Genomic DNA, 25,613 nt, shown 5'->3' with positions numbered 1-25,613 from the left:
TTGCTTTTATCATTAGAATAACATCTCTTCACAGAAGATCTCATCAGAGCACCCATATTTTTCCACTGCCGCCACTTTAGGCTAGAATTTTACTACTTTTCTGAACTGCCATAGATCCAAAAATATAGCTTGAACTTGTGAAATCTGTTTGTCCACTACTTTAGCAAAATCTTCTTTTGACCAATCCGGAGCACCAACGCTGTCATGGCGGCTTATGACATAAACCGTAACCCATTATATATCATTAGGCCCCGTTTAAGCCGCCATCATTTATCTTATAGTCAATAACTTCTGTAATATCCTTCTGGCTTTAACAACTGCATATTTTGAACTGTATCTCCATAACCATTAGCCTTGTACAACGAATTAAACAATAATTTGTAAGTCACCAGATATCTGCCGGTATAATAACATCTTGAACCGCCTTGTGTAGGCTGTGCATCCAACCATGACTAAGACCGTCACATGATGTGACTGGGTCCCATCCATTGTTACCGAGGCCATGCTCCAGGAGTATGTCATGATTGGCTTCTTATCAGCAAAAAACATCATTCACTGGCGTGCTCCCAAGCCGGATGAAGTCAGGCCTCAACCACAGGATGATGAAGTGATCATTTTTACTGATCACATGAACCGGGGCTTCTCACGGCCCGGGTCAAAATTCTTCCGTGACGTTGTGCATTTTTTCCAACTTCATCCTCAAGACATTGGACCCAATTCCGTGTCAAATATCTGCAATTTCCAAGTCTTCTGCGAAGTATACCTTCAAGAAGAACCTAGCATTGAACTCTTTAGAGAGTATTTTTACCTGAATTTACTGATGGGCCCAGTCAGGAGCTTGGAGGGATCTCAATTCAACGACGCAGAGACGCCATTTTTCCTTATGCCAAGCTTCCAGGCCATCCCAAGGATTGGAACAAAACTTGGTTCTAATGCAAAGATACTTCTCCTACTAATGAGAACCCCATGCCCGGCCTTCGTGACCAACGGCTCAACCCAAAACATCCTCTCCCCGACCGGCTTACCACTGCTGAACGGGCCAAACTTGCCTACCTTCTCAAAGGTCAGAGCTCTACTGGGCAATGGATTGACCGGGATTGACCTGGTTCGATGCTGGGTAGCTTGGAGAATCATATCTTTAAGCCGCCGGTCCGGTTTAATGTGTACATATACCTGTGACACCAAAGACTCACTGTGTTATAGTTCAACACGTTTGACTGATAAAGCTGTCAAGAGATGATCAAGACTCTTCTTAATGAAAGTTTGGAGAGCTGCAGCCAAGTGGGTCTGAATCCCTTCTGCACACTCAACCCGGCACCGGATGTAAGTCTGTCCGGTTTATATACTTTACTTCATTGTTCATAGAATCTGGAAATTCCCAACCTTTGTTGTAATTTGTTGTAGGCTAAATCTGCCTTTTGAATAAAAAATATGATGAAAAAGCTGCCAAGAAGGCCAGGGCCAAGACCAAAGCCGTAAAGAAGAACAAAAAGAAATCCACTGCTTCTGATATGTTCAATTTGGATGAAGATGATGAGTCGGAGGTAGACCTTGATACCCTTGGCTCTTTTTTCATCCATCTTATTGACACTGATTGCTATCAGGATGACGCGGAATCCAGCCAAGCGGGTGATGACGAGGTAACTATTATTTCCTCCGACTCAGAGCCCTTGCCAAGACAGAAAATTCGAAGAGTGATCCGGAAAGTAAGGTTTTCTAACCCTTTAGCTCACTTGGATCCCAACTTTATTTTGAAGCAACAACAGCATGAGACCTGGCGCAGAACCCGGACCAGTGGAGGCGCAGAACTTTCCTCCGGTTTACCTAACACACCAGCCCCACGCAAGCGCCGGAATGAGGTATTTCAAAAATTCCAACTTTATTTATTCTCAAGCAGATTCTATTCATCAAACACTTAGTCATTCCGACTCAAATTATGAGGGGACCTCTCACTCCTCGTCTGGCGATTCATCTCAGACTCTGCTTCCAGCTTTCAAGATTGCCCCTGGGTACCAACTTTTATCTGAATGTTTCAAATTCTCTTAACTCATACTTACTTTGTAAATCCTCTTGCAGTGGGAAAGCAAAACCCAGCAAAAAAGCTAAGATAAACAAGCCAATAGGGGATCCCAAGACTCATGAGCCGGAAAAGCAAGCACCTATTTCTGAGGCCTCCGTGCAACAACCGGAGGATCCTACCAATGACCCGCCACCAGAAAATCGTGGTACCTCTGCTGATCATATAGTTGTTGACCCCTTGGGCACTGAACCGCCGATCCCAGTCAAGCCTTCTAAACCAAATACTGAGGAGGTTCTGATCACTGGCACTGGTTTCCAAGAGCCGGGGAATCCTATTGCTCTAGCAAAGCATTCTGCCAAGGAAGAATTGGTTGAAAGGCGCAAGGTCAAATTTGACATGGCCAACTATTATCATCTGAGTATGAGTGAAATCCTCTCTGGCTATCTGAATCAAATACACAGCAGCCATGATTTGGAGATTGATATAGTCAAGCACATGCATCAGAAGCATGAGGTATCAATTCTTGCTTTTTCATAAGCTATATTCCTTTAGCCCCCTAGTCTACTGAATATGATAGAATATAATATGCTATAGACTTGCCAGATAGCCTATAACTTATGCATCTGAATCAAAACCTGTAGCCCCCAAGGGCCGGCTTAACTTATCAAGATAAGCCGGGTCTTCCAATAATCAATTTTGCACCTATATCCCCCAAGGGCCGGCTTAAACTTTTAAGTCAAGCCGGGTCTTCAGTTAGAATGATCAATTTTGCAGCTATAGCCCCCAAGGGCCGGCTGAATCCATATGATTAAACCGGGACTTATCATTGTCAGATAACAAACTTTTAGTCACTCATGCAAACCGGGTTAACTTTGGAAAAAATATGAACCGGGGTCATCTGCCATTGTATCATTAAAACAAAACAGCGCATGCATTAGCCCCCAAGTGCCAAGTGCTATTGCTTGCAAAGGGCTTGGGACTTAGCAATATATAGTGTGGTATAAAGAAACTTTCTGCACGCGTTAGCCCCCAAGTGCCAAGAGCTATTGCTTGCAAAGGGCTTGGAACTTATCAATATATACTGCTTTATAACTGTGCATACTCATTTGAACCTGCTCTTTTCAGGAAGCATCCAGTCAATTTCAGTCTCAGCTGACTGGTTTAAAAACCCGGCTTGAAGCACAAGAATCTGAAACCCGGAAGGCTGACTCCAAGTTCAAGTTTAGCTTGGATGAAAATGAAAAACTCAAAACTGAGTTTAATACTGAGAAAGCTGCCTGGACTGAAGAGAAGGCTTCCCTGATGAAGAGAGCTGAAAAGGCTGAGGCCTCATTAGAAGAGGTCACCACTGAACTTAGTGGCTTGAAGCAGCATATCAATCAAATGATTTTTGCTATCTTTGGTAAGACCTGTTATATCATAATAACTTTCCACCTTCCATATTATAAACCGTCAGGTGACTTAATCGTCATATGCCATGCAGGTCCCAGAAGCAGCAATCTTGGGAAAGAGATACTGATAAAGCTCAAGGCGGTTTATACATTAGTAGAACAACTATACACTGGAGCTCGGCGTACGATAGCTACCATCTCCCCAAGTAATCAAGCTCCATCTCTCTCAGCAACGTTTTAAGCCAACTTTCTGTTTTGCCTGCCCGTGTTGAAGAAAACAAATGGTCGGCTGCTAGAGCCGGTGCCATTATGACTTTAAGCCGGGCAAAGGCATGGCAGTCAGAATTAGAACCGGCCGAGCTAGCCACTGGCTGCCCTAGTTTCAAAGAGGACGGGTCTGCTTTTGACAAGAAAGGTTTCGTTGCGTGTGTGAAGGAGATGCATCCCTTGGCGAGCCTGCTTGTTGAAGAAACATATCTGGCCAAATATCAGGCGACTTATACTGCCGAGAACCAGAAAATGCCCACGCCGGCTTACAAAATTGCATATCTTATCCCTCCAATCCATAAGCACACTTTTGCCCCTAAAATCGATCTGTCCGAGCTTATTGATGATGAAGCTGAATTCCAAGCCTTGCTGGCATCAATTGGTCATCGCCTGACTTCCAGACAGTGGAGGGAGAAGAACCAACGCGGGATGACCCGGAAGCCTCAAACCGCCAAGACCAGGAGAGCTGATCCACAGGACGGTCTTCAATTTTCCTCATCAAGTATTGCTTTTGAAAACACTTAATCATTTGGGCTCAGGGTGCCATGTAATAGGCTAGTTAAACTCTGATCTGCCGTGCCATCGTGCACATTTTGTTTTGCATAACACTGCTGATCTGCCAGTTGAAGATCTGCCACTTATGCTTATGATATCATCAATTTATGCAGATCAGATTTATCATTTTTCCTGCAGAAAAAACAGATCACGAGTGCCCTAGTGGTTTACCCTAGGGTGGGTCGCAATAACCCATATAAAAACCACTGGTGACTAAAGCAGTCCATAACAAGGGCCGGTTTAATCACAACCTTATATAATCATAACAAAATATCATACATGTGATATTTGCTCACACTGCCGGCTTATCATACCTGTGCAGTAAAGGTTACAACCCAAAGATTGAGAGCACAACGCCCTGTTCAATTGATTCATACTGTCGACTTACAACGCCACATGTAACAAGGGATAATATCCCAAAACTTAGAGCACAGGGCTTTAAGCACATAAAATTATTATATACTGACGACTTAAAGTCCAAAGCCAGGCCGGGTTGAGAGACGCCGATAAATTCATATATGAACCATAAGGCAACATAGCCCTCATCGGTTTTCCACCATGTATTAACATGTCATAAGAAACGAATCTCAAAAAAATGTTTAAATCAAATACAAATCAAAAAACAAAACAAGGCTTTCATAGGCTACCAAGCCTTCAAGTCAAGTGCTTTTCAAGGGCCGCACAACCACTGAGTTAAACCTTCATTCAACCTTATAAGCCATGCCTCACATGACCAATCGCCGTTTTAACTTTGACAAGTTCAGGGGCTGTATAAGATTGACTGTCAAGAGTACGGCGAGTCATTCCAGGATTACCTAGGCGGAGTGGCAGACTTAAAAAGGCAGGATAACCCGGATTTTTTGGTGAATACACCTGGCGTCCAAGCCTATTACAAGGGTCAACAAAGCTCTTGTTCATTAACAAAGAGCCCCCAAGTAATGTTTCATTCCAGGCTTACAAGCCGGATCAACAAGGGTATTCATAGCTATGCTCAATGAGTAGGAAGCCCCCAAGTATTTTGTAATCATGGCGTACAAGCCGGATCAAAAGGGTAGTCATAGCTATGCTCAATGAGCAGGAAGCCCCCAAGTGATCATATGAAGTGAGAATAAAGACTCATTATTCTCAGAAATGAAACAACGGAGGCCCTGAATTATCAGGGATGCCGGATTTATTATATTCATCATAATATATACATTGTCAAAGTATGTACATCACAAGAGCCAGTGGGTCAGGTGTAATAAGGCCGAAGATGAGCAATATTCCACGGCCGGCGCGTCTCCTCCTCCGACGTGCGTAAGTCCTTGTGGTCTCAAACAACGATAGGTCGGGTTTAACTTTTGCCAGGAGGACTCCTTGACTAGTGGTCTCAAAAAAGAAAAAAAAAACAGATTGCAATAAGTAGCGCACATGCAGTGTATCATTTGTCAGCACCTAAGAAGATTGGGGTAACTTTTGCCAGGAGGACTCCTTAACTAGTGATTTCGTTGGTTTGACGATTTTCTATTTGACGCATATTATGTCAAATAGTCGCCTATTCGCACAGGATGTGAACAAGCAAATTAAATTGGATTTTAACCTAGGAAGACTAGACGTTGTTTGTGGTTTTGGGAACCTTAGGGAAGGCCCCATTTGTTTGTTTGTTTTTGGGTTTTGGGAAGCCTACCAGTTTGTCAAAAAATAATTCTTGTTTCTTTCTTATTTTTCTAATTTGTTATTTTGTTCACAATTTTAAAAAATCTTCATGTTTTCAAAAAAATCATATTTTTAAAATTCTTCACATTTTTCCAAAATGTGCATTTAAACAATCATAATTCCAGAAATGTCCATGTTCTTGAAAAATGTGCAGAAAATAAAAAATTGTTCACATTTTAAAAAATTCTTCGTTTTTTATAATAATTTTATTTTTTTGTCGTAATATTGGAAATTATTCGTGTTTTAAAAAATGTTTAGAAATTTCAAACTTGTACGTGTTTTTGAAAAATGTTTGGCTTTTATAAAAATATATCCATTTTTTGAAAAAATGTTTGAAATTAAGAAAAGAACGACTATGCGCCTGGTCAAATTTTGACGCATAAAGCGTCCAATTTGTGCTCTCCTTCCGTGCAGGCGGGACAACTCGCTCAGTGTAGTTTTGGGTCCACTCCGCGTGCAAAAATACCGATACACACGTTGCTCGGCGTGGAATCGATGGATCGAGCAGTAGGTACACACGGACAAACGCCCGTGGCCGCGCCATGCCCCACGCCAGCGCCATGAGCGATGCATTATTTTACAAGTTGCAGCCTCGATCCAGAATCCAGATGCGACGACCCAACAGCTAGCAGGTCGGCGTTGCTCCATCGATGTGTTGTGTGTCTCCTCGGCCTTTATATGATGCATCCAACACCCAAGGTCCAACACAGGCGCCTAGCTAGGAGAAACTAAGAATGGCGGTGAGCAAGCTTGGCCCGGCGGCGGCGTTCCTGGCTCGCATCCTCCTCCTGCTCCTCGTCGTCGCCCAGGTTGCCGTCGGCGGCCCGAACATCGGCCTCATCCCGGGAAGCCCGGCGTGCCCTCACACGTGCACGAACCCGCAGCAGTCCTACACCAGGAGCTGCCTATACGCCGACCATTGCTCCCCGCGGTGAGCTAAGAGCGGCCGGGTTCCATCGAGAACTATTAGCTTTATGTACACACCACATGTGGTTCTTTTTCTTTATGCATGCAAAGTGATGTAACAGTGCGGCATATGTATTTGTGTTTGATTTCGGTAGCTGCTGCAATCGTTTTCTACCGATCGGTTCGGAACTTTACATTCGATTTGGAAACTTCCATCTCATGTAGCTGAAATACTTGTTTTGCCTCATCACTTACATGCATATTTTCAGTTAGGCTAGCCACAGTGGGGGTAACTTAATAACTTAACACATCCCAAAACAATTTTGCTTATGTGGCAAATATTTAATGAGGAAAAAGGTGCTTGTGGTAACATAATATGTTACTGTAATATAGCGCTTCCCGAGGCAAAATGAGTCTATGAGCTAATAAATGAAGCAACATATGACACTATTACTAGTGTCATATGCATGACACTAGTATAAGTTACTCCTCACTATGACCAGCGTTATGTGTTCAGTTGGAGTCAAATGTGGCACATCACTAAAGCCGGCCTCCACTGGCGGGTGGCTACAGATTGACTGTTTGTGATGTTCGAAACACGAGTGTCAGGCACAAAGATATGTCCGTGAGCGACCTTTAGGGTCTAGGGTAGTAAGGCCAAACCACCGACGGAGACATCTACCAATAGTTGGTTTATGCAAGACCCGTTAGTAGAGAACCCCCACAAGAGAATGACCAATTTCGAGCGCATTTTCATCTGGACACTTAAATATTCAAATTTCACAGTCCATATAGTAAACAAATTAACGCAACTTTGTTCATCATCACTGATACCATACTACAAGATGTGAACCCCATAACACAAACCTGATGGACAGGAAAAGATTTAAAAGACCGAATCCGAAAACATAGGCCGAGCACTTGTTTGTGTAACAATCTGACATCTCAGAGCAATCTAACTGAACACACAAGATGAGGTAAAGATGGACAGATCAACGTCCTTTCTTTGATGGCCTCTCGGAGTACTCTTCACTTTGGGAATGCCCAACATGACATTCTTGGCCAATGTTACTCTTGGAGCATGGCGTCTCGCCCTTTGCCTCATCTTGGATGCTTCATTCGAGACATCATGCTGAGAAGTTCCCGTGCCAATTTAGCTATCTGTTCTACAATTTTTTTTGAAACAGAGAACAAGTAGTAAACATGCATACACTAAATGAAAATACATGTATAAAATTTTACCTGTGCCAAAGATAGTTATTGCTGATCACAACGACGCACCACCATGAAGTAGAACGGGCATGATTCATGTGTAGACGAACTTCGAAGTCCCATCCCACCGAGAAAGGCTTTCTCATGCTTAATGGTCCATCTACCCCTATCCCACCCCCTCCTCCAAATAGGAATTGCAGTAACACATACTCTACCTAACATAAATTACTAATGACATCAAAATAAATCACTAATGACATCAATGTCTAACAAATGAAAAAAGTACACGCATCTTTCAAAATAGAAACATCGCCCACTACAAAAAAACACTACTATCTTACAGTACTAAACATCACACTAAGTACTTAAAAACTACCACTACAACTATACATCAACATAACTAACTACAACTACTACTAACACCTAACTAGACTACCACCATACTCTAACCACATACAAACAAGCAATATGACGCAGCTAAATTACCTAAAAATATGACAAACAAATAAAGGGCAAAAAAGCATACCTTTGGGGGTGGAGTTGCACGCCGACGAGGGTGGAGGCATCGTCAGGTGGCGCCCGAGGAGGAGGAAGCGGCAACTATTGTAGAGGAGGAGGAGGACGAAGTGGTGGAGGCCTCCATGGAGCCGATGTTGTCGGGGAGAGCGAGGATGTGTTTGCACATTCTATTAGGGTAGGCAATGGTACGCATAATGTTGGGCGACGACTCTTTAGTGTTCGAGAAGAAGAGGTAAGAAATAATGGAGCCCCGTTCGAGTGGCAATTTCGTAGTGGAGCTCAAGCTATCATGGACAGGTGATACATCCTAAATGTATTTATAAATTTTCACATATCAAGACATTTTTTCATAAAAATATTTAAGACCCTGTTAAAATAAAAAAGTATTTCTAAAAATTATTAAGTATGTTGTTTTAAAATGTTAATCATGTATTAAAAAAAGGGATATAAATGTTCTTTTATATTTTTCTGAAGGTCACATATTTTTAAAATACACAATGTCCTTTTTTGAAATATAAGCTGAACATTTTTTAAGAAATGGTTAACATTTTATAAATTCTCAATGAACAATTTGTAAATACACGACGGACAGTTTTTAATACATGACAAACAATTTTGAAACAAGCGTGAATGCTATGCGATCAACCTTCTATAAATACATGTTGAACAATCTTTGAATACACGTTGAATAATTTTAAAAATACAGGTCATTTTTTCTTCAAAATACAACACGAGCTCATTTTAAATACACAATGAACATTGCTGGAAATCATTATGAACATTTTTGCTATACATGATGAACAAAAAAAGAAAAAAAAAGAATTTTTTTTGAAAAGAAAGTAAAATAAAAGAGAAAATAAAAAAATCGTTAACAGAGAAAATAGAGAAAAGAAAAAAGACTTAATAGCAAAGAAGAAATATGCTCATGACATGGACAAATTTATTTGCGCTATTTTTGAAAAAAGTTCAGCGCGTCTTTAAAAAATTTCACTGTGTATTTAAAATATATTTAATGTGCATTTTATAAATATTGAACATGTATTCAGACAAAAATGTTCAACATGCATTTAACAAATATTCAATGTGATCCCTGGTGTACAAAAAATGTTCAATGTGTATAAAAAAAGTTGACACATATTTCCAAAAAGAAAAAACCTATAAAGTAAACACAGAAAAAAAAACCGTGCAGAACCTTCACAGAACTGGCCAAAACCGTTTGAAGGTTTTCATGAACCGGTCTTGCATGCGAAATGTGGTTAGCAAACTATAAATTCAAAAATAAAATGAAATGGTGCAGTCCATGATCCCCGATTCCCACTCCCGTCTTTGATCGACGAAACGGTTTTCACGCCTGGCGGTAGGTACGCACGGACAGACGCCCGTGACCAGAAGCGCCGAGCATTGGCCGCGCCATGCCCCCACACCAACGCCATCCTGCAATAATCTGAGCACTATATGTCGTACGTACAGCGGTTCCGTTGCATTATTTGCAGGTTGATGATGCCGCCGGTCGATCCAGATGCGACGACGCAACAGCCAGCTCTCCGTGGCAAGCAGGTCAGCTAGCATTGATTCCACGATGTCGGTCTGCCTCCTCGGCCTTATAAGCCCCCGCACCAGACATGTATGATGTATCCAACACCCAAGATCCTACACAGGCAGCGGAGGAGAACCAATAATGGGGGCGAGCAAGCTATTCCGGGCGTTCCTGGCCGGCGTCCTCCTCCTCCTGCTCGTCGTCGCCGCGCAGCTCGCCGCCGCCCAGCACATCAGCTACTTCCCGGATAGGCCGGCGTGCCCGAACCAGTGCGGGGCGCCGGGGCAGTCCTACACCAGGGGCTGCACGTACAAGGACCGGTGCCCGCACTGAGCTCAGGGCGGCCTGTGCGCTTTATGTGCACAAACACAACCCAGGTGGTTCTTTTCTTTTCTTTCTGAATAAGCTGTGTGCGCAAGTGATCAAATCCGCACTGGTGAATTTCTCCATCGTAAGTACGGTACATGTATTTGTGCTTGATTTCGGAAGCTGCGATCATTTTCTGTTGGTCGAAGCTCTGGAACTTTGCATTCGATTTTCGAAAGTTGCAACTCATTTGTATAGCGAGTCCAAACTGAGCTAAAAATAATTGCAGTTTGTTTTTTGATAAAGAAAATATAGTAATATCAAGAAGATATCAATTATACCCAATCTTTTTTTTGAAACGAGGCAAAAGATTTGCCATTTTCATTAAATAAGCAGAAAAGAATTGCCCGGTTAATTAACGGGAACCCGGACAAAAACCGCCACAACACGCCCACACAAATGTCACACCTAATCAGCTGATTAGTGTGCCTTAGAGCTGGCTGGTGGGCCCAGCCAGCTGGCCAGACAAGTGGCTGCGTGGGTGACGATAAAGGGTGGCCGCATGTGGCCGTGTGGGATATGCGTGTGTTGACATTTCCTGTATCTGAATCCTTCCTCTGCAATTCATCCCTCCTTCTTCCTCTCCAAGCCATCCTTCCTCCTCTCGCCCGATCTGGATCCCCTCTCCCTCTCTTCCTTCTTGGGGTGTTACAACTGGTAATCAGCGCCAAAATCCGCCGAAAATTTTCTCCCTTAAGCTTGATTGGGGTCGGTAACATCCACCGCGCCGGTGTAGTTTGCTCCGGCAAGCCACACAAAATCCGTCGTGGGGTTTGATCCCCTTCAGAGCGAGACGACGGCTCCTTCCAAGGCCCCGGCGGCGACGCGGCAAGTTCTCGCCGCCATGGACGAAGGGAACACCAACATCACCAAGATGCTCGAGGCTCTGCTCGCCAAGATCGACGACCAGAAGGCGGCACAAGAGAAGCAGATCGAGCTGCAGGCCGCCTTCAATGCCCAGATCTCGCAGGAGGTGCGCGGGCTCTCGCGGCAGATCGATCTGACCCAAGCGGACCTCGATCTCACGCGCAAGACGGTGGAAGGGTCGACTTCCCCGACGGAATCGGTCACCACGCACCTTCACCAACCCGTCCAACCGTAGCAGCAACCTCCTCCGCCGCCTCCTCCCCCACCGTCCCCGCGTCCCGTGCCGGATCCAGCGCGGCCGTCTTCCTCGCACGCACGGCTGGGCGACCACCGGCCGCCACTTCTACCCGTGCCGACACAAGGCGGATTCGTCGCCGCGGCGACCGCGTCACCGACAGGCTACCACACCAAGGAGTACCACAAGCCGCCGAAGCACGACTTCCCCAAGTTCGACGGCACGACGCCTTATTTGTGGCTGGACCGTTGCCTCGCCTACTTCGAGCTCTACAAGGTGGCCGCCCACCACTGGGTCGCCACCGCGGCGCTCTACATCGATGGCCAGGCCGCGCACTGGCTCCAGGCGTTCCGGCAAACGCAGCGTGATATCACGTGGGAGCATTTCACCTCGGCGATCCTGGAGGAGTTCGGCGCCGATGAATTCGAAGTGGTGATGCACAAGCTGCTGCAACTGCGTCAAACAGGCACTGTCGCCGAGTACCGTGCCTCGTTCGATGAGCAGATGTATCACCTGCTCGCGCTCGATCCTTCAATCAACACCAAGTTCGTCGTCACGCAGTTTCTCCTCGGCCTGAAGGACGAGCTGCGTGCTCCAGTGCGCCTCCAGGCACCCTCCAGCATCACGCGTGCCTCGGTGCTCGCCCGCATACAAGAGGAGGAACTTGGCACGACCCGCGCGCGCCCTAGCATCACTCTGGCGGGTCGACCACCTCCTGTCGCAGCCGCAGGGGCTGCACCACAGCGCGCCGCGGTCGCGCCAGTCCGCGCCCAAGGCGACGAGCACGTGCGGGAGCGGCAGTTGCGCGATTTTCGGCGTGCGAATAACCTCTGTTTCAAATGCGGGGATCGCTACTCCAGGGAGCATCGTTGCGCCCAACCCGCGCAGCTGCTCACCATCAACGTGTGTGACCACGGCGAGGTGCTCTCCGACGACACCATCCATGCCCTGCAACTACTCGACGACCCGGGCCCGGCCGCGCAACCTCCCGCTCCGGCCGTGGACGCGCCAGAGTGCTGCCTCCTCTCGTCGCAGGCGCTCGACGGCACGGACTCGGCGACCACTATCAGGTTGCGCGCGCTGGTGGGAAACCAGGTCATGCTCCTGCTGCTCGACTCGGGCAGCACCCACAGTTTCGTCAACAAGGCGTTCGTTGATCGCCTCGGCCTCGCCACGGAGGAAATGCCGCCGACAGAGGTGCGCGTGGCCAACGGCGACAAGCTCACCTGCAACCGCATGGTGCCCGGCCTCAAATGGTGGATGCAGGGCCACACCTTCGCGACGCCCATGCGCGAGCTGGAGATCGGCGCGTACGACGGCATTCTGGGCATGGACTGGCTCGCCCAGCACAGCCCAATGACATGCCACTGGCAAGACAAGTGGGTGAAATTTCTGCACGACGGCGAAGAGGTCACACTTCGCGGTGTCCCAACCAAGCCGGCCACCACGCTCAAGGCAGTCGGGCCCGAGGAGCTGCGCAAGATGATCGCCGACAACGATGTCTGGGCCATGGCCATGGTGGACACCTGTGGCCCTGCAGCGCGCCCGGTTCGCAAAGGCCCAAGTCAAACACCGCTGGCTGATCTGCTCGAGGAATTCGCCGACGTGTTCGCGGCACCGCAAGGGCTCCCTCCCCATCGCCAGTACGACCATGCTGTCACGCTGGTGGAGGGCGCAGTCCCTGCGAACACGCGCCCGTACTGCTACTCGCCGCTTCAGAAGGACGAGATCGAGCGTCAGGTCAAGGAGATGCTGGACTCCGGCGTGATCACGCACAACGTCAGTCCCTACGCCGCGCCAGTGTTGCTCGTGAAGAAGAAGGACCGCACCTGGCGATTCTGCATCAACTACCGTCGTCTCAACGACGCCACTGTCAAGAACAAATTTCCCCTGCCCATCATTGACGAGCTGCTGGACGAGCTGGCCGGCGCCGCGGTGTTTTCCAAACTGGACCTGCAGGCGGGCTACCATCAGATCAGGATGCAGGAAGAAGACGAGTCCAAGACGGCGTTCAAGACACATCATGGGCATTTCCAGTTCAGGGTCATATGCCGTTCGGCCTCACGAACGCACCCGCCACCTTTCGGTGTGTGATGAACGCCATCTTCGGTAAGTATGTCCGCAAGTTCGTCATCATATTCTTGGATGACATCTTGGTCTTCAGCGAGACGATGGAGGAGCACCTGGAGCACCTGCGCATCATCTTCGAGCTGCTCCACGCGCACCAGCTTTACGTCAAAGAATCCAAGTGCACGTTCGCCTGCGACCACATCGACTACCTCGGCCATGTGATATCCAAGGAGGGCGAGGCCACGGACAAGGAGAAGACGCAGGCCATGGAGCAGTGGCCAACGCCGAATGCCACCGAGCTGCGCGGGTTTCTAGGCCTCACCGGCTATTACAGAAAGTTCGTCAAGCCGCTCACGCAGCTGCTCACCAAGAAGGGCTTCTCCTGGACCGAGCAGGCGCAGGCGGCGTTCGACATGCTCAAGAGCGCCATGGTCACCACACCGGTCCTAGCGCTGCCCAACTTCGAGCGGCCGTTCACGATCGAGACGGACGCCTGCGACACGGGGGTTGGCGCGGTGCTGGCGCAAGATGGCCACCCGGTGGCCTACTTCAGCAAGGCGCTGGGCGTGCGCAACCAGAAGCTCTCCACCTACGAGAAAGAGTTCCTCGCCGTGATGATGGCCGTCGACAAGTGGCGCCAGTACTTGCAGCGCGGCCCCTTTGACATCGTCACGGACCACAAGTCCCTCTGCAACCTCGGTGAGCAGCACCTAGAAACAGAGCTCCAGCGCAAGGCCATGGCAAAGCTGGTGGGACTCCAGCTTCGCTTCCAGTACAGACGCGGGCTGGACAATGGCGCCGCCGACGCGCTCTCCCACGTGGGCAAGCAATTCGAGGTGGCCGCGCTCTCGGCGTGCCAGCCAGCTTGGGTGCAGGAGGTGATCAACTCCTACGCCACCGACGCAGACGCACAAGAGCGGCTGCAACAGCTCGCTCTGCACAGCCCCGACGAGCACGGCTACGAGCTCTACCGTGGCACTATCAGACGCCAAGGTCGCCTCTGGATTGGTGCTAATGCTGCTCTGCGCACCAAACTCATCGCCGTGTTGCACTGCAGCGCCGTGGGAGGCCACTCTGGCAGCACCGCCACCTACTAGTTCGTGCGCAAACACTTCGACTAGCGCGGCCTCAAGCGCGACGTCGACGAATTTGTGCAGCAGTGCGCGGTGTGCCAACAGGCCAAGCACGAGCACGTCAAGCCGCCGGGGCTCCTGGCCCCGCTGCCAATTCCAGCCGCGCCTTGGGAGGATCTCACCATGGACTTCGTCGAGGGCTTGCCGCGCTCGGAGGGCTGCGACATGATCGTGATGGTCGTCGACCGCTTCACCAAATTCGCACACTTCGTCCCTCTCCGCCACCCATTCAACGCCACGCAAGTGGCGCGGGCATTCTGGGACAATGTGGTGAAGCTACACGGCATCCCCTCCTCCATCCTCTCCGACCGCGACAAGATCTTCACCAGTCACCTCTGGCGCGAGCTGCTCGCCGGAGCCGGTACCAAGCTGCTCTACTCGATGGCCTACCACCCCCAGACGGACGGCCAGAGTGAGCGCGTGAACCAGTGCATGGAGATGTATCTCCGTTGCGCGGTGCACGATTCGCCGCACAAATGGCGTCGCTGGCTGCCCATGGCAGAGTTTTGGTACAACTCGACGTTCCACGCTTCTCTTCAGCGCACACCCTTCAAGGCTCTCTACGGCAAAGAAGCAAATCTGGGCACAATGGCGTCCTGGGAGGCATCGACAGCCGCTGGCGAGGAGATGGACTGGGCGGCGCACACCGCGCACATACGCGCCCAGCTGGAGCGCGCGCAACGCCGGTTCAAGAAGAACGCGGACTGCAACCGCACCGAGCGCCACTTCCAGGAAGGGGAGCAAGTGCTGCTCAAACTCCAGCCATACGCGCAGCGCTCGGTGGTCAATCGCCCGTGCGCCAAGCTTGGCTTCAAGTTCTTCGGGCCCTACAAGATCATCGAGAAGATCGGCTCGCTCGCGTACAAGCTCGACCTGCCACCAGAGAGCCAGATCCACCCCGTCTTCCACGTCTCGCAATTGAAGCCCTTCACACCTGACTTCATGCCGGTGTATGGAGAACTGCCCAAGGTGCCCGACCTCTCCACCACCGGCCTCTCTCCCACTCGCATCCTGGACCGGCGCATGATGAAGCTGGGGAACGCGCCAGTGGTACAGATCAAGGTCCAATGCGGAGCTGGGGACTCCGCACCAAAGACGTGGGAGAATTACGACGTTCTTCGTCACCGCTTTCCATCTGCGGAGCTCTGGGAGGAGGACGACGCCGGCGACGACGTCGAAGAAGAAGACGAGGACGCATCGTCTTAAGGAGGGAGGAATGTCACACCTAACCAGCTGATTAGTGTGCCTTAGAGCTGGCTGGTGGGCCCAACCAGCTGGCCAGACAAGTGGCTGCGTGGGTGACGATAAAGGGTGGCCGCCTGTGGCCGTGTGGGATATGCGTGTGTTGACATTTCCTGTATCTGAATCCTTCCTCTGCAATTCATCCCTCCTTCTTCCTCTCCAAGCCATCCTTCCTCCTCTCGCCCGATCTGGATCCCCTCTCCCTCTCTTCCTTCTTGGGGTGTTACAACAAAGGGCACGCCGGCCGACCTGGCACCCACAAGACCACACACACCGCCGAGGAGAGGACACCGTCGAGGTTGCCTGCAATGTTATCGTCATCACCTCTCCCAGGGCAGGCAACTCCGACTTTGGCGCTGCCGACCCATCAAGACCCTCTGAACGAACAACACCCGAGGACCTCATCAGCCAAAGCCAAACAATCGGCCGAGACGTCGAAGACCGGCAGCTCCGATTTTGTTGATGCGTTTCATGGGAGAAAGTTGCAAGCCTCGTACCGACCTAGTCCATCGCAACCTCTGGAGAGCACCGTCCGCTGAAATCGCCCTCATGGAGTCATCGTTGCCGCAGGGGCCCCGCCAGGCGCAGCTCCGACTTGTCTGTCACAGTGAGAAGCAAACATAGGCACACCCATAGGCGCACTGGACCGCCGACATCAGAAGGACCAGCCGCGACCCAGATCCACGCGCCACCATCGTCGTTGCCGCACGAGTCGCAATGCCAACACCTCGCATCACCGGTTGGGCACCAGCCAACCGTGATGTCATGTACGGCCATCCCAAGGGAAGCACAAAGAGGGATCACCGGTCTTCAAACAACGCCCCAAAGGAGGAAATGCCGCAGGGACGAACGTCGTTGCCTGACCCAGCCGGGTCTAGGCTTTCACCCGAAGAGCTCGATCCGGAAGTAGATGCTGCGCATAACACGACGACGCCTCCAAGAAGGATAATGATGCCCACGGGCACCGCCGCCGCCGTCCGACAATCACCGGCAAGGCTTTCGCCTGAAGCAGCGCAGACCATCACCTCCACGCAGTCGACCAAGGCTAACAACACCTCCGCTGACCCGCACACACCTAACGCAGCGGTTACGCCACCACCACGCAGGGCCACCTCAAACCTTGAAGCCTGCGAGAACCAGCAGATCTGGCACCCACCTCGCGCTGCACCACCACACAGCCACAGACCCTCCTCGCAACACCGGAGCCAGGGGAGGACTGCCACACCATCCCGAAACCTGCTAGGGCCAGCTACCGAGCCCAAAGGAAAGAAGCCGCAGCCCCAGACGCACTGCCTAGCCACATACAGCCACCAGCCCGGAGCACCAAGCCGGCACGGCCTCCCACCACCGTGGAAGAGCCGGATCCGGCCGCAGCCAGCAGATCTGACGAGCTGCAGCCACCGGATCGCTGAGAGAGCCACCAGGAGCCAGCCCGAAGTCGAATGCGACGAGGACGCCCAGATCCGTCGGAGAAGAAGGGGGGCGCCACCCACACTCGACTCGTCGGGTAGAGACGCCGGCGGAAGCCCACCGAGTCAACGCCATCACGCAGAGCAGCCAAGGGGCCCGAGCCTCCCCCACCGTGAGCCGCCACATCCAGGCGATGAGCGCCCCCCGGCACCGCCGTCCGCCACACGGGCTTAGCCCGGCGGCATCCTCCGGCGACGGCGTCGGGAAGGGAGGGGACGAGGAAGGAGTCCGGCGGCGCAGTTGTTGGCTTCCGCCCGTGTCGCCTCTCTGGCGACGCGGGGGACGGGGTGTAATTACTGTATGCGCTCTGATCCCATACCCGATCTTTGCACCAACACAATTCAAGAGTTACTTGACAAATCGAGGGTGCACACATCCAGATTATTCCAACATGAAATAAAGTAAATTGATCAACATAACAACTGCAGCAAAGAACAACAATAACCATCAATGATGGCAACATCAAGGTAATAGGATAGATGCTTGTTTCACAAAAAAAGAAGGATAGATGCTCCAACAAGGATGCCTCTAGAAAGGTAACGACGCACGAGTGCCGTCGTTACTGAAGCCAACCACTGAGGCCAGATCATGGATTTTTACCACGGAGAGAAGTCTGAGTTAACTCCATGCACGTATGTACAAATCTACGGGTGTTATATAGATCAGACGTGACAGGGGTCTAAGGCTCATATGCTTACGAGTTAGGCATTTATTTTCATCATTACCATTACAATATATGTGCACTCATAGTTCAAAATTAAGTTTTTGGTTTTTGAGCATTTTTCTTTTGCCACTCTAACTCTTGATATTTTACTTTTACCACTCAAGCCTTGTCAAAAGTGAAAGGAGTGACAAAAAACCGAAAGGTCAAAACAAAATGAATTTCAAATTAAATATTTGCAATGAATAATTAATCACATATACTCGAGGTCAATTGAATGATACTCAATATATATATATATATATATATATATATATATATATATATATATATATATATTACACCAAACCAAATATATATATGATCAAATATAGTAGGCGGCCTGTTCGGCGCCCTCAGCGGTGGTTACAGTACTTTTCACAAACCAGCGCGCAATCCCTCCTCCAACTTTGGCCCATTTTTTTTCATTATCGGTCCACACATTTGCGGCAATGCACACTTTTAGGTCAATGGGGGTCAACCCAACCTAAGACGTTGTTTCATCTTTTTCGAAATCGACCCAGACAGTTTTGTGAAGCTTCTAAAAGCTTCCGGACGGTTTTGGTTTTCAAACACGACGTTGTTTTGTATTGTGAAGCTTCCATAGGTTTCGGACCGATTTCTCTGGTTTTCTATTCGTTTTCATTTTCTTTTCTCTTTTCCGTTTTCACAAACTTTGTTCAAGTGAATTTTTTCCAAAACTCATGAACTTTTTTCCAAAATTCATGGCCTTTTTTCAAACTCATAATTATTTTCAAGTACACGAATGTTTCCAAATGCGCAGATTTTTTGAACTTGTGAAATTTTTCGAGTTCATGAACTTTTTATAATCTGTGAAGTTTTTCAGGTTCATGAACCTTTTTTTTGAATTCATGAACATTTTTAAATTCCCAATTTTTTCGAATTCGTGACCTTTTTCCAAATTCCTGAACCTTTTCCTAATCCGCGAACATTTTTCCAATCCATGATTTTTTGGAAAATTTGTGAACTATTTTTGAATACACAAACTTGTACAAAAATATTTGAATATACAAAAAAATCATCTATGAAAGACACAATTTGTCTAGGCTGAACTTACTCATTGTGTTTGTTTAGAAAAATTTGTAAATTACATACTGGCGATGCCGAGCGAGCAACCTAGGCTGCGACGCACTTTGGGCACGTGAGAGGAGGAGGTGGTCTCTTTCCTGGGGCGCCCCTATTCCTCGCGTTGTGCGAAACAATGGGGGAAGCCCCAGATGGTCCGGCCCACCTGCATGGGAGGCCGTGACCTAGTGTTTTTTTTTTCTGTTTTCTGTTCTCGTTTTTGCTTTATTGTCGTACTTTTCTTTATACTTTAAAATATTCTATATATATATATATATATATATATATATATATATATATATATAATGAGAAAACACACTTCAAAAGTAAATTTGGAAAATGTTGAACTAGTATTTGAAAAATATTCAACGAGTATTAAAAAATGTTGAACGAGTATTTAAAAAATGTTGACCGAGTAAATAAAAATGTTTAAGAAGTATTAAAAATGTTGAATAAGTATTTTAAAAATGTTGAATGAGTATTTGAAAAATGTTGAACTAGTATTTGAAAAATATTAAATAAGTATTAAAAATGTTGAACAACTATCTAAAAATGTTGAATAAGTATTAAAAAATATTGAATGAGTAGTTGAAAAATGTTGACAAAGTATTTGGAAATGTTGAATAAGTATTAAAATGTTGAAAAAGTATTTGAAGAATGTTGAATAAGAGATTCGGACAATGTTGAACGTGTATACAAAAATGTTGATCACTTATTAAAAAAATGTTGTTGACATATACAAAAATGTAGAGTGAAAATGAAAATAAACATAATAAAAAGCAAAAGAAAAACAAAAAATGGAGAAGAAAAAGAAATCCAAACAAAAAATGGAGATGAAAAATGAAAAAGAAAATGAAAGTAATAAAGACAACCAAGGGAAAAAAACAAAAAGAAATGAAAAACCTGGAAACGGAAAAGAAACGGTGAAAACGGCTCGTTTCGACTTAAGAAGGCCCGACCGCCTATTTAGTCACGAACCGGAGTCTAGCACAGTGGCTACCTGCCCTCACGATCCTCCTGGGCGAGGCACTCTTTTTTTTACTCTTCATATCTCTACTTCTAATGGACGAGTTGATGAATAGTCTCCGCGGTTTATTTTTGCTGGTTTTTTTTCGTCTCTCCTCCCACCACCCCCTCCCATCCTGGTCCGCGGTTTATTTTCGCTGGTTTTTTCGTCTCTCCTCCCACCACCCCCTCCCACCCTGGTCCATCGGTTTATTTTTCTCTCCACTCTTTATTACAACCAGAACTTTCCTAACGTATAACAAATCACGGATCTAACTTCCTTAAATTATGCAAATCAATCGATTCCTTTTATTGGTTCAATTTGTCTTAGGAAACAAATAACAGATTTTCAGGAAACAAATAATACATTTTAATCTAACTTTCCTAACTTATCTAAATCAATCGATTTATCTTATTAGTGAAATTTGTTTTAGGAAACAAATAACAGACACGTCACAACTTTCCTCCCAATAAATAGTTTCTTAACATTTGAACTTTCCTAATCAGACACGTCACAAACGGGCAGGTACTAATATCACGTTACCAAACAATAAAACCCCATTTGCATAGAAATCAGTTCAAAAATCCTAACTTTCCTAAATTTTTACCTTTCCTTGATAACAACCAATATTTCCTATGTTTTCCACCTATTGAAGGAAATCACCCCTCCATCGATATTAGCATTTTTTTGAACTGAGATCTCCGAGTTATGATTATTTTTTTGCGATTCTTTCCAATTGTGACCTCTCCTTCCACTCCGGCTCCTTCTCGCACAAACACCTCCACCACAGCCAGGTGACACCGCCCCAGACCTCCTGCCTCTCCACACCTTCTCCGCCACCTCCTTCTCGTACTCCATTAACAATCCCTCCGCCACATTTGTCCACGGCGGTGTCGAGGGCATGGCGCAGCAGCGTACCAGCGGTAGAGCAGCGCATAGCAGCAGGAAGCAACACGCAGCAGGCGAGGCGAGCGGCCGACGGTGGAGGGCAGAGATGCGGCCGGCGTGGCTGAGGGGGCGGCCGGCAGAAGATGGTCGTCGGTGCCAAAACCGGCGGATCTCGGGTAGGGGGTCCCGAACTGTGCATCTAAGGCTAATGGTAACAGGAGGCGGGGGACACAATGTTTACCCAGGTTCGGGCCCTCTCGATGGAGGTAATACCCTACTTCCTGCTTGATTGATCTTGATGATATGAGTATTACAAGAGTTGATCTACCACGAGATCGTAGAGGCTAAACCCTAGAAGCTAGCCTATGATTATGATTGTGATTCTTGTCCTACGGACTAAATCCTCCGGTTTATATAGACACCGGAGGGGGCTAGGGTTACACAGAGTCGGTTATATGGGAGGAGATCTACATATCCGAATTGCCAAGCTTGCCTTCCACGCAAAGGAGAGTCCCACCCGGACACGGGACGAAGTCTTCAATCTTGTATCTTCATAGTCCAACAGTCCGACCAAAGTATATAGTCCGGCTGTCCGAGGACCCCCTAATCCAGGACTCCCTCAGTAGCCCCTGAACTAGGCTTCAATGACGATGAGTCCGGCGCGCAGATTGTCTTCGACATTGCAAGGCGGGTTCCCTCTCCGAATACTCCATAGAAGATTTTGAACACAAGGATCGTGTTCGGCTCTGCAAAACAAATTCCACATACCACCGTAGAGAGTACAATATTCCACAAATCTAATCCGCTGACAACTTTTCATAACGTGACATCACACCACGACCCGGTCTTTATTCGAACCGTTTCCCTCAACCAGCTGCTGCACATGTTGCGAGGCGGTTTTCTTGGCACGTCTTGTCGAAGCAGAGATTGTGTCCCCTTATCACGGGATTCTCATCAATACGGGTATGGGTAACCCAACCGTGCCATCAATCGCGGCGCTTGAGGAATAAGTGATTTTACAGGGCAAGTGGGGAGGCGCACAGTTTCTACCGCCTTTATAAAGGGATAAGGATTCCTCTTTTTCACCCACGCCTTCTCCTTCCCCTGCCCATCCATTCTCACCCACTCGAGCTCCAGGGCCCAAGTTCTCATCTTCTCCGCAAAGCCATTCCAAACATGTCCGGAGCGGGAGGCAAGTGGATGGTCTCCTCCGTTACGGAGGAGGACATTACGAAGCTCCGGGAAGCCGGATACCTGGCCGCAGATATCGCGCACCGGCTCCCAGACGCGGGGCAGATCGTCCCTACTCCAGAACCCCATGAGAGGGTTGTATTCCTCACCCACTTCGTCCGCGGACTGGGATTTCCTCTCCACCCATTTTTCCGCGGGCTCATGTTCTACTACGGGCTGGACTTCCCTGATCTGGCCCCCAATTTCATCCTCAACATCTCGGCGTTTATCGTCGTGTGCGAGGCCTTCCTCCGCATCAAGCCCCACTTCGGCCTATGGCTGAAGACCTTCAACGTGAAACCGAAGGTGGTGGTCGGCCAGCAAGCGGAGTGCGAGGCGCCATGGTGGGCAGAATGCCCAACGTCACCTGGCTCGAAGGCTCCTATGTGGAGACCGTGAAGGGGCGGCAATCGGGGTGGTTCTACATCACCGAGCCGCGCGACACCAACTGGGTGGCGGCCCCCGAATTTCGATCCGGCATCCCCATGCGGCTCACCTCCTGGAAAGAGAAGGGCCTATCCTGGGGTTCGTCGGTGGAGCTGACAGGACTCTAGAACTGTGTCAAAAATATGATAAGCAAGAAAATCAAGCTTGTCAACGTGGTCCAGGTCATGCTCTTCCACCGGATCCTTCCGTGTCAAAGACAGGCATTCAATATGTGGGAGTTTGTCCCGGCCAAGCACCATACGCTGCGAGAGCTTTTCGACACGACGCACAAAGACGTCTGGAAGGTGCTGTTCAAGGCCGCCGAGGTACCTCCTCCCCTTACCGAAGATCACGGACTCAGCGCAAAGCGCCCTGCCAATCCTGTAAGCTCTTTATATCTCACAAGATGTTCCTTTCCCCAGTATGATCGTGTGAGGGATCTGAACCTCCACGCCATTTTAACAGGGCTGGGTAGCGACAGCGGAGCGGATCGACTGTCCGGCTCCACTGCCCGAAGATCTAGCAATGACTCTCTTAACAGAGATGCTGGTTCCGGCGCCCTATGAGGCACCGGAGAAGAAGGCCAAGAAGAAGGCCGCGGGGACCAGGAAAGGTCTCCGGCGCAAGGTTGTATCGGACTCATCATCCAAAAACACCGAGGTGCACTCCTCCCACGAAAACGAGGAGGAGGAAGAGGAAAGTTCTCCCCCCCAAACCGGGGGGGGGGGGGGGAAGAAAAGGAAGGCCGCCCCATCTGGGGAGGCCGAAGGGTCCAAGAAGGGAAATACCCTCCCTCCGGACCACTCCACAACAGCCGCTTACAGCGACGAGGAGTGGTTGCCCAGGGACAAGCCCCTGGCGAAGTTGTAAGTATCCGGATACTATAATAGTTCTGGTATGTTTTGTTTTATTGCTTCTTATATCATGTCAAGCATGATCGTGCAGTCCGTCCAAAGCCCACATCGACGTATCCTCTTCGGATGGGTCTTTGGGCCAGTCGGCGATGAACATCGATTCGCTCCCGACAGCCACCTCCCCCCGGCCCACGGACGACACAGAGGTGCTGTCTCAGAGGATACCGGACCAAGGGGAGATAATTCTGGAGGCGCCCCAAGGCGATATCCCAGACGCCGGGCGCGTGGGGGGTAAGACTCCCACGGGTTCTGATGACGGGGGCCGCAGCGAGTTTGGCCCCCAGCCGGATACTGCGCCGGAACCTCCAGTGGTTCCGGATTCTGACAGGCGACCCCTCGCTAAGGGGGGCGAGCCGTCTGTGCCGATGGCCTCTGTCCATCCAGAGGCATCGGACAACTTGCTGGAAGCGCTTCGCAGCGCTTCTATTGACGAACAGCACCGCGCCATCATGAGTGCGGTGGTCGAGAAAGTTCGGTCCGCCAAAAGCAGATTGACCGAAGCCTGTGCCAGCCTCCTAACAGGCTTTGAGGTAAGTAATTGTGAGAAAATATCACAGCATAGACAGTAGCCCCTGATGCTCTGTTTGGTGTTCGTAAAGAAAAAGCCGAACATAGGATCAAATAACAATCACAGGAGTCTAATCAGAATATGTCTATGTGAATAAGCAGGCTTCGATGCTGGCCGCTGCCGCTCGTACTGCGGAGGTCTACGGACTGAAGCGGGACCTTGAGCGGCCCGAGGAAGAGCTCGGCCTTACCAAGAGGCAGCTCGAAGAGAACAAAGGTAAGTGATACCCCGTCTGTACATTGATAAAGAAAAAGTGGTTTTTAGATCATAGGATCATCATGAATTTTGATAGGGGCCACAACCGAAGTGGCGGCCCTGAAGAAGGCGTTGTCCGAGGCTGAAGACAGAGCGGCCAAGGAGCGCATCGAGCGCGAGAAGCAAGAGGCCCGAGTCGGCGAGGTCCAGCAAGAGCTCTGGGATTTCGTCAAGAAATACGAGTCTTTGGAGCGTGACTCTAAGACGCAAGGGTCCGAGCTTGCGAAGGCCCTCGAGAACGCACAAAATGCCAAGGCTGAAGCCCAAAGGGCCCTTCAGGAGATGCAGGTGGTCAAGAAGATAGCGGCGGGTAAGGCATTCATTATGCAAAGCAAGCATGTGAAGGAGACTTTCCTTTTACTTACCCGAATTCGGAGCTCTCCAGGAGCGTTCGCAGATTTATCGCGCAGCATATTGTATGCCGCGGAGTTCTACCGGGCCGAGGAAGGGAGCTCGATGGAAAAGTTGTTCTGGTCTCAATATGTTGGGACCGAACATCCGATGCCCTTGAGCGACCAGCTGAAGCAACTGGTCGAGCTTCACAAGGCGGCCGAACTGGCCATGAAGGGTCTCATAGTCCGGATGTGGCCTGACGAGCCCCTGCCCGGCAGCTACTTCGGCCTGGTAAAGCGGCTTGTGAATGCCTGCCCCCGGCTTGAAGTCATAAAGCGTTCCGTCTGCATTAAAGGTGCGCGCAGGGCCTTTGCCCGTGCGGAAGTGCACTGGGCGAAGATGGATGCCGAAAAGCTGGTGAAGGAGGGGCCACCGGAGGGCAAGGAGCATCGCCACCCCGAAAAGTATTATGACAGTGTCCTGAAGGGTGCCCGCCTTGTGGCGGAGGAATATACTAAGGATGTAATATTTGAATGAATGTACTCATGTGATCCTGTAATATGAAAACGAGTTCATGTGCGCTATATAATGCTTGTTGATTTAAAATATTACCTTCTGTGCGGCTGTTTATAAAATCTGAGAGTTTGCCAGTCGTCGGCTTCTGCCCCCATGTAACTAGTACTGAGGTGTTCGGGATAAATCTTAAACACTCTTTATCCAAA

At 49.0% G+C, this 25,613-nt stretch overlaps 1 protein-coding gene and 1 long non-coding RNA gene across 2 annotated transcripts; both read left to right on the top strand.

Annotated features, from left to right (window-relative positions):
• Positions 1 to 9,521: 9,521 nt before the first annotated feature.
• On the top strand, positions 9,522 to 10,663 carry LOC120969694 (uncharacterized). The gene is made up of 2 exons (XR_005764043.3): positions 9,522 to 10,122; positions 10,224 to 10,663. It is a non-coding gene; the product is annotated as an uncharacterized lncRNA (long non-coding RNA).
• A 649-nt stretch (positions 10,664 to 11,312) lies between these two features.
• LOC109739949 (uncharacterized) lies at positions 11,313 to 13,664 on the top strand. Its single transcript, XM_020299009.1, has 2 exons — positions 11,313 to 11,504; positions 11,571 to 13,664. Exons 1-2 carry the CDS (start codon positions 11,313 to 11,315, stop codon positions 13,662 to 13,664), a joined length of 2,286 nt encoding a protein of 761 aa, XP_020154598.1.
• Positions 13,665 to 25,613: the final 11,949 nt, after the last annotated feature.

This window comes from Aegilops tauschii, chromosome 7 (genome assembly GCF_002575655.3).
Source record: "Aegilops tauschii subsp. strangulata cultivar AL8/78 chromosome 7, Aet v6.0, whole genome shotgun sequence".
NCBI lineage: Eukaryota > Viridiplantae > Streptophyta > Magnoliopsida > Poales > Poaceae > Aegilops > Aegilops tauschii.
The sequence above is the reverse complement of the archived record's forward strand: the minus strand, read 5'-3'. Positions and strand labels throughout refer to the sequence as shown.

Coding starts and splice junctions, on each gene's coding strand:
- LOC109739949 (XM_020299009.1), top strand. CDS start 11,313: ATGGACGAAGGGAACACCAACATCACCAAGATGCTCGAGGCTCTGCTC. Junction 11,505..11,570: donor TCGATCTCACGCGCAAGACG/GTGGAAGGGTCG, acceptor GTCCAACCGTAG/CAGCAACCTCCTCCGCCGCC.